This window comes from Notothenia rossii (assembly GCF_949606895.1).
Source record: "Notothenia rossii genome assembly, chromosome: 3".
Classification (NCBI taxonomy): Eukaryota; Metazoa; Chordata; class Actinopteri; order Perciformes; family Nototheniidae; genus Notothenia; species Notothenia rossii.
In genome coordinates this window covers 87482205-87498877 of record NC_136901.1, presented here as the reverse complement: position 1 = coordinate 87498877, position 16673 = coordinate 87482205, and the positions used below count along the sequence as shown (strand labels likewise).

Sequence of the window (16673 nt, the reverse complement as noted above, 5' to 3'; positions counted from 1 at the left end):
GTATAAGGTAAATGGACTGTACTTATATATCGCTTTATCCAGTCTTTAAGACCCCTCAAAGCGCTTTACATACTACATGTCATTCACCCATTCACACAGAGCAGTGTACCTTACTCTAGGACAGGGCTATTCAACTACACATTCAGTTGGGCCAGATTTTATAACTACAAAATTCACCTGGGCCAGACATTAAAGCAGCCTGTAAAAAGCGGGTAGCGACACATTTTAAACCAACACATATTACTGCGATGAAAAACATGCAATTTGTATTCATTGTTCATCTAACAAAGGTACGTCAAAAAGTGCATAAAAACACCACAAATTAGCATTCATTTAACAGAATCTGAAAAAAAAGTGCACAGTTGTAGCATTACATTTGTTTGCTTTAGAAGTCAAATATTCAGGTTATTTTTTTTTAACCAGGCACATCACAAAAGTGCATTTACTGAATACAATAATAGCAGTCTTAATGAATGTCCTCACATACAAAAAAAAACAGCTAAAGAGCTCCAATGCAACACAAAGAGGTAGGCCTATAGCAATACTATTTTTTCACTTTTCAAGTAATAACAAAAAAATCATACGTTTTGGTCACATTTGTCCCAGACACATTACAAAGTGCATTTAAATGAATACAGAAAGAACTGTCAAACCCTTCAGTGCACAAACCCATAACAAGGGATACGGGTAACTATATGAATGAATACTACACTACACGTCTACTATAGTAAACTAGGTGCTTACTATCACCTCATTTGTGATTTGTCATCGCTGACTTTCTCAATGGGAGAAGGGACATTTTTAGTTTTGAACAAGAGCAGTGATTTTTGGCTCATAGGATGTCAATGCAATCCTAAGACATTGGTGAAGAGTGCTGTCAGTCAGGGAGCAGCGAGTGCTACTTTTGATTGAGTTCATGTGTGAAAAGCTTGATTGACATGTGTATGTTGATCCAAACATACTGAGCACACAGATCGCTACTTTCTGAACGTTAGGGAACTGCTGTTTTTTGACATCACTCCAAAACTTCGCTGGCCCGTTAGTGCGCTGCATGTCAATAAGTTCGAGTGTATATTTCCCCTTGTCGATGCAGGGGAGGGGACCACTTCCTTTGCTCTGGTTGATACGTCCCCCTCTATTGCAACAGTGAAGGGGTCTCTGACAAAGCCCATCATCACCTCTGTGGGCAGAGCAAGTCCATCCAATCGACCGGCAAAGTTCTCTTTCAACCTCGCAATGAAATCTGTCCTCACATCCGTGATTTGTGCCGGAGAGGTGATGTGTTTGGGGAGCGTCGGAAAATGCAGCATCCGACCCGTGCTCAAGTCGGTTGCGAAAAAGTCCAGCTTGACTTGGATCTGCTCCACAAGATCAATGACCGTTTTGTCTCTGTTTACGCTTCAGAGTTGAGAGAGACATGTTTTAGAGTTGCTATCATAGGACCACCGTTGCTAGCACCACTAGATGCACTTTCAAAAAACGTGCTGTGTTGTGGTTTGGTGGTTTCTATCCAACGAGGAGTGTTGCGTTCACGGTCTGTACTAGTGTAGGAATTTGGCTACGGGAGGCTGGGCCACTCGGGAGTTGGTTCTGGGCCGCATCTGGCCCGCGGGGCACCAGTTGAATAGGCTTGCTCTAGGACCTGACATTCACACACCGTTGGCCATCGGGAGCAACTCAGGGTTCAGTATCTTGCCCAAGGATACATCGACTGCACGGGCTGGGATCGAACCCACAACCTTCTGGTTGAGAGACGACCGCACTCCCTCACAGCCACAGTCACCCAAACATAATATATGAATGAAATCCTTCCAATATCAAGTTTGAAAGAGTAGTAGAGAGAAGTATGGGATCATGGATAATTGGAACAGTCAATACAAAACATGAAATGGATACAAATTCAACTAAAAATTATTATATTTTGTGACAAAAATGTTCAAAGAATTGCAGTATTTTGTCACTTAAAAACAGACATTGCAAAATATTAAGAAGATACATCCCAGTAAAGACAGATAATGGCTAACATTACTTTTTACAAAACGCCTTGTCAGGCTGGAAGCGAACAATCCTTCAAACAAATCTTCAAAATGCCATAAAGCACAATGAAATCCTCCAAGATAGGCTGTTCATTTCAGAGACATGACAGCATTAGTCACTCAGGAAATCCCTAAAAAGCACGTACGGTATATTTGAAAGTTCATTCGGATGGATGATGGATAGGTGACTTTAATACAGGAGATAAAGTGCTTCACAGTCAATGTTTCCTTAAATAATGACTGCAGTTGTTCCTTAACGTCAATCAAGTAGTTATTATTGTTACCACGACAAAATAAGTTACATAACTTTAATAAAATATATGTTTTTTTTAAATAATCACCCAAAACGGCATCTTTTTCTCACAAAGTTATTTTTTGTGCCAAAACTTTTATCATTAACAACCGTCTTTCGTTAGATATTAAAAACAGACTTATTTTTCCAACCAGTCATTTGTAAAGGTTACATTTTTATGCCAAGTGAACCGCAGTCAAATGTAGAACTCCACGTTTTTTGACCACATTTAATTAGTTGTGATTTATATCAGATTAAGTTCAACTTTATTTTCATTGCACAAAGAATACATCACTTATTGGAAACAATTATCAAGGCTGGTTCAAGCATCTTATTGAAAGAGACTTCAAGATGTCGGCTGCATCAAAGCTCCAACAAAAAAACATATCTTGACCCAGAGCAGCATCATTTTCTACACATCTTACAAAGAATAATTTGTGCCTCACCTAACCATCAACAAACGTGTTTGCCGGATTTGAAAACACATATTTCTCCTTAACAGTAATTTAGGTGAGCTACAGTTCAATATAATGTATGACAAACATGTTTTTAAACTGAATTGTGTTTGATTTGTTCCTGATCTCTGTGAACTGTCACCATCCACATACTGTATGTTCATAATGTTCATCTATAGTCCACACATCAACACAGTTTCATAACAGTACACAGTTTTTACTCTACTTCACGGTATTTAATTATACCTTCGGTTTTATCTTATTCTATTTGACATATTTGTCTTATTCCTGCAACCTATTTGATTCCTTTAAATGTTATGTTGATTAAAATGTACGTTGCATAGTTGAAGGAGCCTGAGACTCAAGATTTCGATGCCAAACTGCTCTGTATTTATTGCACATAATGAAATAAAACCAGTGAATCTGTGGTCATTTAAAAAAGTGCAAACTATCCTCAAGGTCAGCTTGAGCGTTCTGTTAAACACGTGAACTTTTGAAAGAACATCCAGAACATTCTTCTGTTTGCAACTTATATCAATATTCCAATTACTTGTATATAGACTACTCTGCACTATTTCTATTTTTATATTTGATTTACTTGCACTATCATCTGTGTTATTGTGTTGCACTGTTGGAGGAGCATGTGACCTAATATTTTCATTGTCATAACTACGCTGTAGCTATGCACACATGACAATAAAAGCCTTGAACTTTGAATCTTATAGTCAGAGACACTTGAATAAAGATCCAGACGCCTGTAACCTCTGTGTTTCAGGACGGCCTCCCTAACCTCCAGAGAACAACAGGACATCTCCTCCGTTATCTGAGCGGCAGCGCAGCCTGGAAGGAACCACGGGAAAGAGCCAGGACAAAGGTGGGACTATTGTCCCAGCATCCTGCTGCATGTGACTGGCGCTAATTGTTTCAGGACTGCTGTGTGTTTTCTTTCAAACCATTTTCTGGAAACATCCTCTCAGAGCATCACATGTACAGTGTGACATCACACAAAGAGAAATGAGACTATTGCCTGAAATGGGTCGTGGTAAATATACACTTTTGAGGGGAGCTTATCCAACACTGATTATATGTATTTTAAATCTCTGAACTGTAGTTTTGTTATCCTTTAATTGTTATCGTTACATTATGTGTTGAAATTATTTACGATATTGTCAGAATGGTGACTTTAAGAGAATTTCCTTATCAATACCTTAATATTACAATTCCAATCAAATGCTGAATGATTGATGAGTCCTAATTTTTACATTGTCATCTAATCCAGTAACACATACATATTGAATGAACCCTCTGTGGAGACATTGTTTTCAAGTTAGCCATAAAAAAGACAAATTATAACAACAAAAGCAACACCAATGTAACTTTTGATTTTCCTCACTGTGCCCATGGGGACAATACTATATCCCCTTTGTCCCTTTATAAAGTTATCTTAACTGTGGTGTAAACAAACATGAATTATTGTCACTGTAACTTTAAATAAGGCTGAATAGTATTGAACTGTGCTGATAAAATATATGTGCGGTATACTCAGTTTTGACTGAATGTACCTCAAAACATGTCGGAAAATGTTCAATTTCTGTCTTTATTCAGTGATTTTACACCAAAAAGCAGCTTAAATTAAATAAATAATAACAAACAGGCAAAAGGCATTCAGCTTGGTCAACAGTAATGACCGCACTTATCTCAGTATACGGTTTCTTTTTCCTTCTTTTCAAACTATCAGCCTGTGTGCTCGCTGTTAGGCTGCATTATTCTTTAATTTGAGGAAGGGGCTGCAGACTAAAGGAAGCAGAAGTGATTCAGTCTTTTTCAGCATTATAAAAATGTTTTTTGTTTTAAATGTGAGAGCTCCGAGCTACGGGTCCACGGAAGCAGATGTCTGTTTGTCAATAAGTCTTTGAATCATAACAACAACACATATCAGACTCGGCAGATAGAGAAATAAATAATAATGCTGTTTAGTCATCCCGGGGAAAGGGAATTACCAAGGCTGCCGGTTTATTTATGACTCCATTGTTTTGTTTGTTTTGTTTCGTGAATAGCAGGGGGCATAAATGATGATCTTTCATTTAATGTATTTGATAATTTAATGGTAAAATCAACACCGTCCAATCAATACTTGTAATTATTAATAAGACGTGAAGATTTCCTGTCATGAAAGCTAGAACACAAGAAGACACTCTGCCCTGTGAACCATATCAAACATACTTAACGTGTTTTTTAATTCTTGATTAATTGATTTCATTCAGTAACTCGTCATTTAAGCTTTGACACATGAAGCCTTTTCAGTGATTCCTGCGGTGGCTTGTTTTCCCGATGGCGGATAAATCCTCAGTAATGGTTCAGATAAGGGCAGCGTGATGTTCAGCACCTCTCTGGTAATTACTCTCAGCCAGTTTTACACACGTACACTGTAAGAAATGTCAGTTTTAACAGGAATTTGAACATGTTAGCTGTCCTACAGTGCTTTGTGTATTTCTAAGTTGAGACTAATTCATATTTCATGAAAATCAAATAAGCCAATGTTGCAATAATCATACAAAGTTGTGATGAGATAAACATTAAAGCATGACACATCTCACTATACATATTATTTTGTCAATTTATATTTTGTATCACTCTGAATGGAAAACAGACTCAACATCTTATATTTTATGTATTGAATAGATAGTTGTTTGCATTCAGTGTATCAAAGGGAAAAATGTCCTTGAAAGTGAGGTCTTTTTTTCTTCCACTCTGACCTTGTTATTGTAGGTATATAGGGCGGCTGTGGCTCAGTGGGTAGAGTGCTGGACTTCAAATCAGGGGGTAGCAAGTTTGAGTCCCACTGCAGTCAGCATGTCGTTATGTCCCTGGGCAAGACACTTCACCCCAAATTGCTCCTGTGGGGATTGTCCACAGTACTGAATGTATGTAAGTTGCTTTGGATAAAAACGTCTAACATGTAATGTAATGTTTTTCCTTTGTGTTGGAAAGAATCTTGTATTTATGATTTTTATAATATTTCGGGGAATTCAAACCATTTATTGATATAGTTTAGCGTTGTCATTGACTTGGTTGTTTCATAGTAATATAACATTGCTGTTACGATTGTATTTATGTTTGAATTGGACTTGATGTGTACACCCCGGGCAGGAAGATTAGCAGCTGCCACTAAAAGAGGCTAATGGGGATCCAATAAAATGAACAATACACATACTTATCTCTTTTGCATCCTATGATTAAGATTTGAGCTGATTAAATAAATCGTTTTAACATAAAATAATGGGTTTGATTGTTTAAACATTGAAAAAGGCTTGAAATTAATTGTGAACATGGCTGTTTTGTAGAGCTCAAACAGACTATTAATGGATTAGCCAATATCAATTCATCAGCAAACATTTTGATAATTCAAAATTACTTCTGCTGCTGGTTTTTGCCTTTCACGTGTAAAGGTTTCATCTTTTGACCTATAGGATCTGAATCTGCTCCTTATTGTATAGATTTATTGATCGTTTGGTGTATAAAATGTAAAAAATAATGAAAAATCTGAAAAGTTAAATCCCAACAATATTCAATTTTAAATTAGATATCCACAAAAATGTGAAGAACTCTACATTGAAAGGGACCACATTTTCATTTACATGACATTTTACCATGATGACAAGAGTAAAAGGTTATTTTTCTCAATCAATTAACCGCCCAGTCGTTGCAGGTCTAATGATGCCAAAACTACATATCATTATAAAACAAATAATGACATTGGTCATCTTGGTCTCTGAGAAATTGTGATTGTATTAAAATAATGTCCTTATTTTCCGTTCCTACATTTAGAGAAGTAAAAACTTCCTTTGTGTGATCTCGGTGGCTCATCTTTAATCCCTCACAGCTCAGTGGCAACTTGACCTCCCCATCATAAGCCTATTCATGTCAATCTGACACGTCGTGCTGATGGGAACAGATCCACTTTGCCCCTGACAGGAACAAGAGATTTACCCATAATGAACACTCCACTTCCTCCAGTCCCACAGTCCAGCCAGTGACTTAGGTCTGCGGGCACATTTGAATAATGAGAATGAGACTAACTATGTGCAATAGACACAAGAATCCAATGAACGGCCTGACAATCACAGTTACTGATTGCATGTCTACCCACAGAGGAAGAGTGTGACCATTAGACCCAGTGTCAGCAGCAGCGAGCTTCCTCAGCGCAGCCCCGTGGGTATTATTATGTCGCCTCCATTAAAAATGTTTTTGTTTTCCTTGTGTTTCACCCTCTGTGTTGCAGTTTTACTTACAGTGTTTTTCTGCGTCCCCGCTCCCTCCTGCTGAATATTAATGTCTTCTATGCTAATGACCTTACACCGGCTGAGGTCGACCAAGCTCCTCCTCTGAATGTTAATCCTGCCGCTTCATTTGCATATACGCTTAAGTGTCAAATTCCCCCACAAATCATTGCGGGCTGCCTCCGTACGGCGAGGGCCAGCGCCCCCGGAGCGACAGCGCAGAAACAATGTGGTCACATGGCGCCAAATCCACATCAAAGCCTGTTTAGATTGCCAGGTCAGCGCGGGTTCACGTTGTGTAAAATGAAGGTAATGGGATAGCAGCCAGCGTGCTGCAGAAATACAGCCGGGAAGGTAATAAGTATGAATGGAGCAGGTAATAAGGTTGGGATAGAAACAGACCCAGAGTCAGCGCAGGAGCAGCACTGTTTAAGCTGCACAGTTATCAGTTCAGAGGTGAGCGCTGATCCCAGGTGAGCACGCAGGACTGGTTGTATTGTTTTTTTTCACTCTTTCTGATTTCCATGTGAGCTTCTCTCTTGAGTGCATGGTAGGTGAAAGGTTGTTTTTGATAAGGAACAGAAAACAGTTCGTAGTTGCTTTTTGGAGGGAAGAGTTTCACCTAAAAATAGATTTGTTTACAGCCTGAAGCAGACAGCATGAGATCAAATTAAATGTGTGGAATTGAATAAGCATTCAATCATATGAATCATCATCAATGTTAGTAAGACAGACACACTGGGAAGAACAGTTTTCCATATCTTCAGAGTATTTGAAGAAAGTAACCAACAGATGAAAGGATAATGAAAAAAATCATTAATTGCAGAATATCTATACTTAACTGCAGTATCACACACACCTAATGGCTCAAAGCAAACACCCTGTGTGTTTCTTTCTGTGGGTTGAATGAAGCATAACGTATAGATTACATAATGTAAGCATATAGAAGTGAACTATAAAACACCTTACACCTCCAGAAGTCCTTTGTTTACTTCCTGAACATAGTGACATCACTGTATACTGTATGCAACACTTCTATTGGCTAGCGCTCCAACACTTTGTACGTGATAGGCTAAGGGGCGGGACATCTCTAAGAGGTTGACCAATCACAACAGAGCCGGCCAGCTAACCAATCAGAGCAGACTGGGCTCTGGTTTCAGACAGAGGGTGAAAAGAGGTGCTGCAGCACAGGCAGTATGAGAACAATAAAGAGCTTTTTGAACATTAAAGCATGGAGACATATCCCAGGACAGAAACTACATGCATGAACCTGAACATTAACATTATAGGGACCCTTTAAAACTGCATTTGTAGCCAGGAGAAGTAACTTCAACATTTAGTCAAATAATCTAAATGAATGGGGATTATCTTTTGATAAATGACTTAAAGGTCCCATGTCATGGCCATTTCTACTGATCATAATTCCATTGTTGAGGTATACTAGAATATATTTGTTCACATTGGTTTCTCATACAGCATCTCTGTATAGTATGTGTATTCACTCTCTGTCCTAAACGGCTTGTTGGAGCTCCTGCCCCCCCCTCCCTGTGAGCCCAGTGTGCTCTGATTGGTCAGCTCGCCCACTCTGTTCTGATGAGTCCACCACCGTTACAGCGGAACATCAGTGATTATGTGTTACAATGGCGTTAGCATCCAGAACATTACACCAGTAAGGACAAACAGATGAGAATGCTGCGTGGGGTCTGGGTGCCCTGTTGGCGAGACGTTGCGAGGCTCCACTAGCACCTTCATAACAAACAAGGGGACGGGTAATAACCGGCAAAGCATGACATGGGACCTTTAACTAACTTGGCTATAATGAAAGCAAACAACACTAAATATCTCTTTAAAACAAACCTTAAAGACACATCAATCATCTTACATTTGAAGAAGTAAAAACGTCCTTTGTGTGATCTCAGTATAGCAACAGCATCCACTAGAAGTTCTAGTCCATGCAACAATACAGAATACAAGATGTTAAACCCAAAGAATAACATGCCTCTGTCTAATTCTAACAACTTTATCCCCCACTCCCGGAGGACTCACTGCATAAAGCCTCTGCTACAGATGTCACTTAAACTCGTATAGACTGTAGTTTCCTCTCGGGGGTAAGAAAGTCTCCGAGTGTCAGGTCCTTGAGTCCTGCGCCTGCCAGTGCGAGCAGCAGTTGCACCACCAGCCAAGCAAATTCCAAAAGCAAACTCATGAATAAGACACATGGGAGAATTTCTACCAGAAGTGTCGACTCCATCCTTACGGAGGCTCAGTCCGTTTCCCCTGTTCAAACTACAGTGAGTCATTTTCATCGGCACCGTGTTAAGTACGCTCCGAGGCATTTTCATCCTTAACAATGGAAGAGCTTCCACAATGTCAAGCATCTTTTCTCAGCTGATAATTCTGCTATACGCGAAGCTTGAAATCATTTTGACTGGATCAACAAAATACAACCCACTCAACGAAAGGCTTTCATGTGTCTCTTCAAATTGAAATCCAACAAATGAATTCACAATGATATGTTCTTTTGATCTGTTTTATACACTTTATGATTTCTGCTGTGCTTAAAGCACAACAATTAAAGCCCTTGCTTATTACAAGTATTTCTGTAAGGGCAATGCATAAATATTATATCTATATCATGACATGAGATATCATCAATATTTTGAATATCGTAATTTTTAATATTTTCTGTATTTTAAAGGCTGCATGAATATTATAGCTACATGTTTAACCATTTGCCTTTTCCAACTTAGTCATTACATCTACATTATTGAGGATTATTTATTTATAATGTCACTTTGAAACTATTTTGTGAAAGCGCCATGGTCAACCCTATATATTTGTTCCATATTGAAACAAAACGTAAAGTTGTTTTGTCATCTTCATACCCAATTTTTTTTACGAGCATTGCCTATGACCATGATTTTTGAAAAGTTGACATGTTTGAAAAGATGCCAAAATGGATACTTTGGTCCTTAAAACATAATTCTTTCAGTGTTGGTGCTGCAGCCCTTTACAGCAGCACGATCCTCATTTAATGTGTTTACTTTACTTACAGGAGTTTTATTCCACTTTCTCCATCAGTGGTCTAACACGGAGTCTAACAACCTTTGCAGAATTACATACTGTACATTTTTCTTTTATGGCAAACAAACTATAATAAATGTGCATATTTTGTGTAAGATTTAAACATCATAAATGTCCTTATTTGTTGTAATAGAGATACTTTATGGTTATTTCTGTACATCTATCATATCTGTTCTAGATAATGGGTCTGCATTTTTTGATAGGAAAGAAGATTTTGCAATTGTTGTTGTTATTCTTTTGGTATACAGTAGTGACAAATGAGGGAGTAAAGCCAACGTCAACAAAACAGAAGGATTAAGATGGTCATATATCTTTTAAGACTGAGATAATCAAACTGATGTTTCCATAAAACCAGCATTCACTGCCAGCGTTTTAAATCTGACACAGAAGGATATATATCTTCAATAGCTGCTAGTCGCTAAACCTTGATGAAATATTTAAGAAACTATCCGGGACAATTCAGCCTTTTTTCTTCTAATGGAATACAGATTTACAAGAAACATAACTTCCTGTTTCTCTGGACATCTGTGTACACTGAAATGGTCTTATTTCTAATAGTGAGCTAGATGCATCTGAAAGTATATGGATAAAAAGGTGGGGGAAAAAAACTGAATTAGCCCTTAAGGGAAAAGCTAACCTGCTTTACAGGAAGTAAACTGCTTCTGTCGGTCTGTTTCTTTAAGCACACACAATATTTCTACACAATCTACAGCTCTGTTTTAATTACAGATAAAGACACAATCCCAAATTAAACATGAAGTTCTCTCTAAAGGCAGATTTCTATCACAGTCCTCAAATTAGTTTTTCCCATGCAAGGTTTGTGCAAATACTATACTACTATATAATTCCGATAAAAGCCTGAATGTATGGCACATCTTGATGCATACTAATGACAAACAATGTATGCATTTATTTCTCGTTATAAGACACCTTTTCCTCGTTATTCTCACTGGCTGCATTTGAATGAAACAATAACCATAGCTAAAGGGAATATATAACTCTTGTTGCTGAGGAAAGAAAGGATAAAGAAAGGAGATGTTATGAACACCAACGGAACAAAAAACGAATTATATTATTATGCAATTATATCATTAAGTCTGAGGAGATGAAGGTAAGGGTTTGAACAGATGTTTGTGTGCTCATTTCATGGAAGTAATCCATGTGTTTTTTGTGCTGTATGTATGTCAGGTGGTGCGTTAACATGCATGCAACCATCCTGCATGTCTCTGAGTGTGTGTGTGTGTGTGTGTGTGTGTGTGTGTGTGTGTGTGTGTGTGTGTGTGTGTGTGTGTGTGTGTGTGTGTGTGTGTGTGTGTGTGTGTGTGTGAACATGTGTGTGAGTTTGTGCATGTGTGTGTGTGAGCATGGTGATTGCACTTGGTGTCTCGGTGTGTGGTACGGGAGTTGAGGTCCGCTGAGGCTTGGACCACTCCGCATGAATAATGCATCAGACTGGGCCGATGCATCTCAGCAGCGTTGCCTTGGTCTGCTTAAAGTTGCAAGTTCCTCTAAAGGAAAGTCAGCATCATTCTGCGAGCTGCTGCAGCAACACAGCTGGAGCCTGGCTCTAAAACCAGATTTCTGGAAATGAATGTAACCCTATACATCCAATCCTTTCATTATGATATATGTATCTGACATGCCTCAGTTTTTAATGTCTCAGTGGGAGACACATAGCAGATGAAAGCCTTAAGCAGCAGCCACAATTCACATTTAAAGAAAACATGGTGTTAATTGGCTATTTTAAAACATTTCAAAGTGATTTTTTAAAGTTAAATTATAAAAAATCACTGGTTAAAGCTTCTCAATTGTGAAAATGTACTGGTTTTCTTATTATCCTATGATAATAAAATGAATATCTTTTGGTTTTGGACAAAGCAAGACATTATTAAGAGGTCACCAAAGACACATTTGAGTGGTTGCTGACATTCTATAGGTCAAATGATAAATGAATCGATTTAAAAACAATTGGCAGGTTAATGCAACATTAAAATCACCCTTAATTGCAGCCCTAACATTTATAGTTCACAAAGTGAAGAGTTAGGCAGCTAAAAGGTGCTTTTATTGCGTTTTGCTGTTTTATATTCTCATAAATATGCCTCTGGAGCAGTACTTGACATGTTGGATGAACTTTTTATCTGCACACTTACACATTTGAGATCACAGAACAGATGCTGAAGACAGATGCTTGCTGTATAATTCACAGAGGGATCAGCAAAGGTTTAGTCTGAATGACACAGTATATGCCACACTCGCAGAGAGACAAACTGGTTGAAGCATCAGGAAAATTGACGTGAAAATAATTCACACTAAAGCAATTATATCATGATCATCTTACTCTGCAATCAGGGTCACTTTCATGTTGGAAACTTCATCCACAGACACCGGGATTAATCATGAATCATTCTGCAGTTACACCACAAGCACTTCATAGTGAGCAAACTCTCTTCATTCTTGTCAGACTTGTTTGACTGCTTTTGCACAATATGCAAATATGTCATCTCAAAAATGTATGCAAATGCATGTATGCATGTAGCAGCCTGTTTAAAACAGTCTGACAAGCTAAATAATATGATAACTGTAGATATCACTGATTTGCAGAACAGTTGTACCTGGTTTTGAAATGTGACCCTACTTCAGGTGAATCACTAAACTCAATCAGACTAGGCGAAGCTTAAAACACAACTTAATAAGGCACGTGAAAGCATCTCTTCCTCATATCGTGTTATTTCCACTAAACCGCATGACTTCAGACGAGGACATTTCTCGCAGTCTGTTTACTTTCACCTCAGGAATGTTTGGCACTTTTTGGCATCACATCCACACCTCCTGATTGACACACATGTAAACCGAGCCCCTCTCTTCCAGCCCCAACATCCCTTCCCTTCCTCCCGGCTCCAGACCTCCACATCCCCGTTACCCTCCACACCGGCGCCTCAGCCTGAGCGTGGCCGGACAGCAGGCACTCTCCCCCGGGCTGCTTGCTCACCTCTGTGCGCGCCTGCAGCCGCTTGTTCATCTCGTAGATCCGATACTCGGGCTGGACCATGTAGGGAGCGTGTCTCCTGTAGAAGGGTCCGAAAGGAGACGAGTAGAAGGGGTCTTGCGTTGAGTTGGACATGGTGGCTCCGGGCGAGGTTTCAACATCCAGCGGGCACAGCGGCGCACATTGGAGCGCAATGCTCTCCGAAAAGACCCCCAGTACAGGAAGCAGCCGCTGCCGAGGCTGAGCTGCACTCTGCAAGTTGGCTTGCCTAGTTCTCTGCTATAGCGTGGAGCTGGAGGAGGAGGAGGAGGAGGGAGGAGGGAGGAAGAGGGGAGGGGGAGGAACAGGGGAGGAGGGGGGGCAGATTGAAGGGGGGAGGAGGGAAGTCGTTTCCTGTTCCCTCAAGACCTACACTCAGTTTTGCACTCTTTCAAAGTTCAAGTCAGATCCCTGTGTGTGTGTGTGTGTGTGTGTGTGTGTGTGTGTGTGTGTGTGTGTGTGTGTGTATTTGTGTTCTTTGTGTGTTTGCAAATCTTCAGTGATGCATTGTTTACATGTATTCATACTGTAGAGACAAATAAAGTATTTTGCCTTGATATACAATGTTCACATTTTGTTTTTAGTGAAGAACAAGAATCTAGAGATGTGTTTGTTTAATTTGAATCAACATCATAGTGTATCAGTCACATTGGGGGGTTTTAAAGATATGAAACATAAACTAATTGAACTTAAAGTATTCAGATGGGTATAGATGTATTAAACAATTTACGGATTCGTTAGAACGCATTATCTTAAATGATGGGCTCAAAAATATGGACTAAAATAGCACTGACCCCATTATATCATAATTATTCAGTATTTAAGATAAAGTGTTTTAATATTGCTACCAAATATTGCTTCAGCTCATATTTTGTCCGTTTATGTGATTTCAAACAGAGTTCAGATCAAACATCTTCAGTGTTATCAGCATTGAGATAAATTACGGCTATGCTCTTCTAATTAAAATACTGTCACAGAGCGCGTTCACTTTAGCAATTGGATAAAGATGTACTTCAGTTGATTTTTCATGATTTTGAAAACATGATTCCAGTTCCATAAAGTCTGCATGTTTTATGTCTGAACAAATAAATAAAATGGAAACTAGCTGGAGTTTAATATAATGGGGACTTGACTTGGGAAGCAGAGGGTCGACGGTTCAAGTCAGGACTGAGTGAGGACTAGTACCTGGAGAGGTGCAAATTCACCTTCTGGGCACTGTGTAAAAAAAAAAATTGCTGCCCTCTTTGCTGCCCACCGCTCTTGCAAGATGTGTTATATGCAGTCTAGATTTTGCTGTGTTTGCATTCTGTGTAAATGTACCACGATAAAAAGCGGATTCAAAATCCTCCTCGCTACATGTACCTACTGTATATCTAAATTCTCATGGTGTAAGACTCACAGTAAGTCTTACACCATGCTGAGAAACACAGCTGCACTCATAAGCAGTCCATTTCAAGTGTAGCATGATCTCATAATAATGTATTGATCCTCTTGCCAGCGGTCAATACTGCTAATGACAGAATCTTAGTACCTGGCTTGTTATGCACCAAGTGGCATAAGTTGTGCTTAAAGGAAGGTAGAGGGGGAACTCACTGCTTTGTGCTGCAGCGGAGAGTCCACCATACACACTGTCACTCTGAATGTTAACAAGCCAAAACCTGTTTTTAAAACATGCTGGAATTTCAAAAGCATGTGCTCAGTGGTGGTTTGATAATTGATGGTTGTTACTGTGAGGCCGTTGTGTGTTAGATAAGAAACTTGTTGTATTTCTCCTACAATGGTTCAGCAGTATTAATAAAGAACCTCAACCACATGTGATAGGAGTTATAAACCTTTTGCATGTGAATAAATATGCATTTAAAAATGAATTGTTGATCTTCACCATGCTCTGATTTACATGTGTAGGGGTCCTGGCGCGCACATGTGTATCGGCCCCAAATAACCCCCCATTTTGTATATATTCTTTGTCACATTTAAATTCACATTTTATCTAGAACAATCAGTATTCACATGAACAAGAATGGATAATCTGTTTTGGTTTTTAGTTGTGTGCAAAATATAAACTAAAACAACACATGTTTTGCTTTCTACAGTAGGATACACATATTTAGCTGATAATGCAGGACCAGCCTACTGTTAGTGAAAATTGTAATCCAATGGTACACTTTTAAACAAATTACTTACACTAAATCAAATTGTGAAAAGGACATGCAGTGAATCAGTTGGTAATCCAGTGTTTCGTACCATCCACTTTTCAGAAAATTAAGTATTTTTTGCACAAAACGTGAACGGTGTTATATTTCCATCAGCAGTTTCAGATACCTTGCATTGTTAGATCATTACGAACCACTACGTCTGTTCCTGCAAATGACAAAAAAAGCAGCACCTACAGAACAGAAACCCAGAACATTTGAATATGTCAAAGTAGTTGCACGTGATTCATTAAAATGTGATCTCTGGGAATTGCAGGAATATCAAACGCATGCAATGATAAATCAAAGCTCACATATCATTCGCTTTAATTAAATACACCTTTCATAGTTTTCGCTGTTACACACTTCCCACTATCAGAAGATAATCCATCCCTATGGTTGATCAAATCCTTAAACTACTTTCTACTTCAGTTTGTAACTTCCATCATTTCCCAGAATGACCTGGTGGTGTTTCAGAAGGGAATCCTGAAATCCACTTATAATGTGGGTGATTACATTTCATACAGTTATGATCAGATTTTGCATCATCAAATCTCACAAATTACCCATAATTACATTATTTTCTTGCTAGTAAGCTTGTTATTGAATACACATTTGTAATCTATTCACATTTAAAATGAGAAAATATCTGTATCTTTCATACTAATTGCCTGCAGTCTGCATCATTTGACACGTGCAAACAGACTGGTTAAAATTTATTTTTACAATTCTGCACTACGGCATACAGCACATGTCAATAACATCATTTAGTGTGAAAGTATGTGTCACTAACATGTGGAATTTTCCCAGCGGTGCATTGAAAATCTTTTTTTGGCACAGCGATTATGATTTCCTCCATGTTCTCCTCCGTGACAGATTTGGCCTGGACTGCAAAGTAGCCACAAGAATCTAAAAATAAACAGACAGACACTCAGAGCGTCCGTAACGTTGCAACCAAATCTCACATTAACTACCCGCTCTGGGAATTAATGAACAGCATTTATGAAGTCTGACTTTTAATCCAAAATGGCTGAATGAGGGGAGGCAGTCTGAATCGAGTGAGATAAAAGTAGTAATCCAAATGCCTCAGGCATCCGGTCGGGTAATTAAAAAAAAGTTTGAAAAATCTATTAATAAACCTTTAATTAAAAACTACATTTTTAATATCTCAAGACCTTTTCAATTGACATTTCTAACAGGATTTGGTTGCTCGCCTAAAGCGCTTACCACTCGAGTGTGGCTGCAATGCATTACATTGAAGTGAACAGCTCATTTAACAGATTTGAATATGAACCTGGTTGTATTGTGA

At 38.7% G+C, this 16673-nt stretch overlaps 1 protein-coding gene and 1 long non-coding RNA gene across 2 annotated transcripts in view; both read right to left on the bottom strand.

Annotated features, from left to right (window-relative positions):
- Nucleotides 1-13404, bottom strand: part of ldb2a (LIM domain binding 2a) — an 80507-nt gene extending 67103 nt beyond the window's left edge. The window contains exon 1 of the mRNA XM_079673400.1: nucleotides 13137-13404. Within this exon, the coding sequence (XP_079529526.1) occupies nucleotides 13137-13268 (132 nt within the window). The 5' untranslated portion in view covers nucleotides 13269-13404. The remainder of the gene's footprint in view (nucleotides 1-13136) is intronic.
- A 1879-nt stretch (nucleotides 13405-15283) lies between these two features.
- The window catches only part of LOC307030978, a 30533-nt gene continuing 29143 nt past the window's right edge, over nucleotides 15284-16673 (bottom strand). The window contains exon 3 of the long non-coding RNA XR_013805842.1: nucleotides 15284-16273. This is a non-coding gene — a long non-coding RNA (uncharacterized lncRNA). The remainder of the gene's footprint in view (nucleotides 16274-16673) is intronic.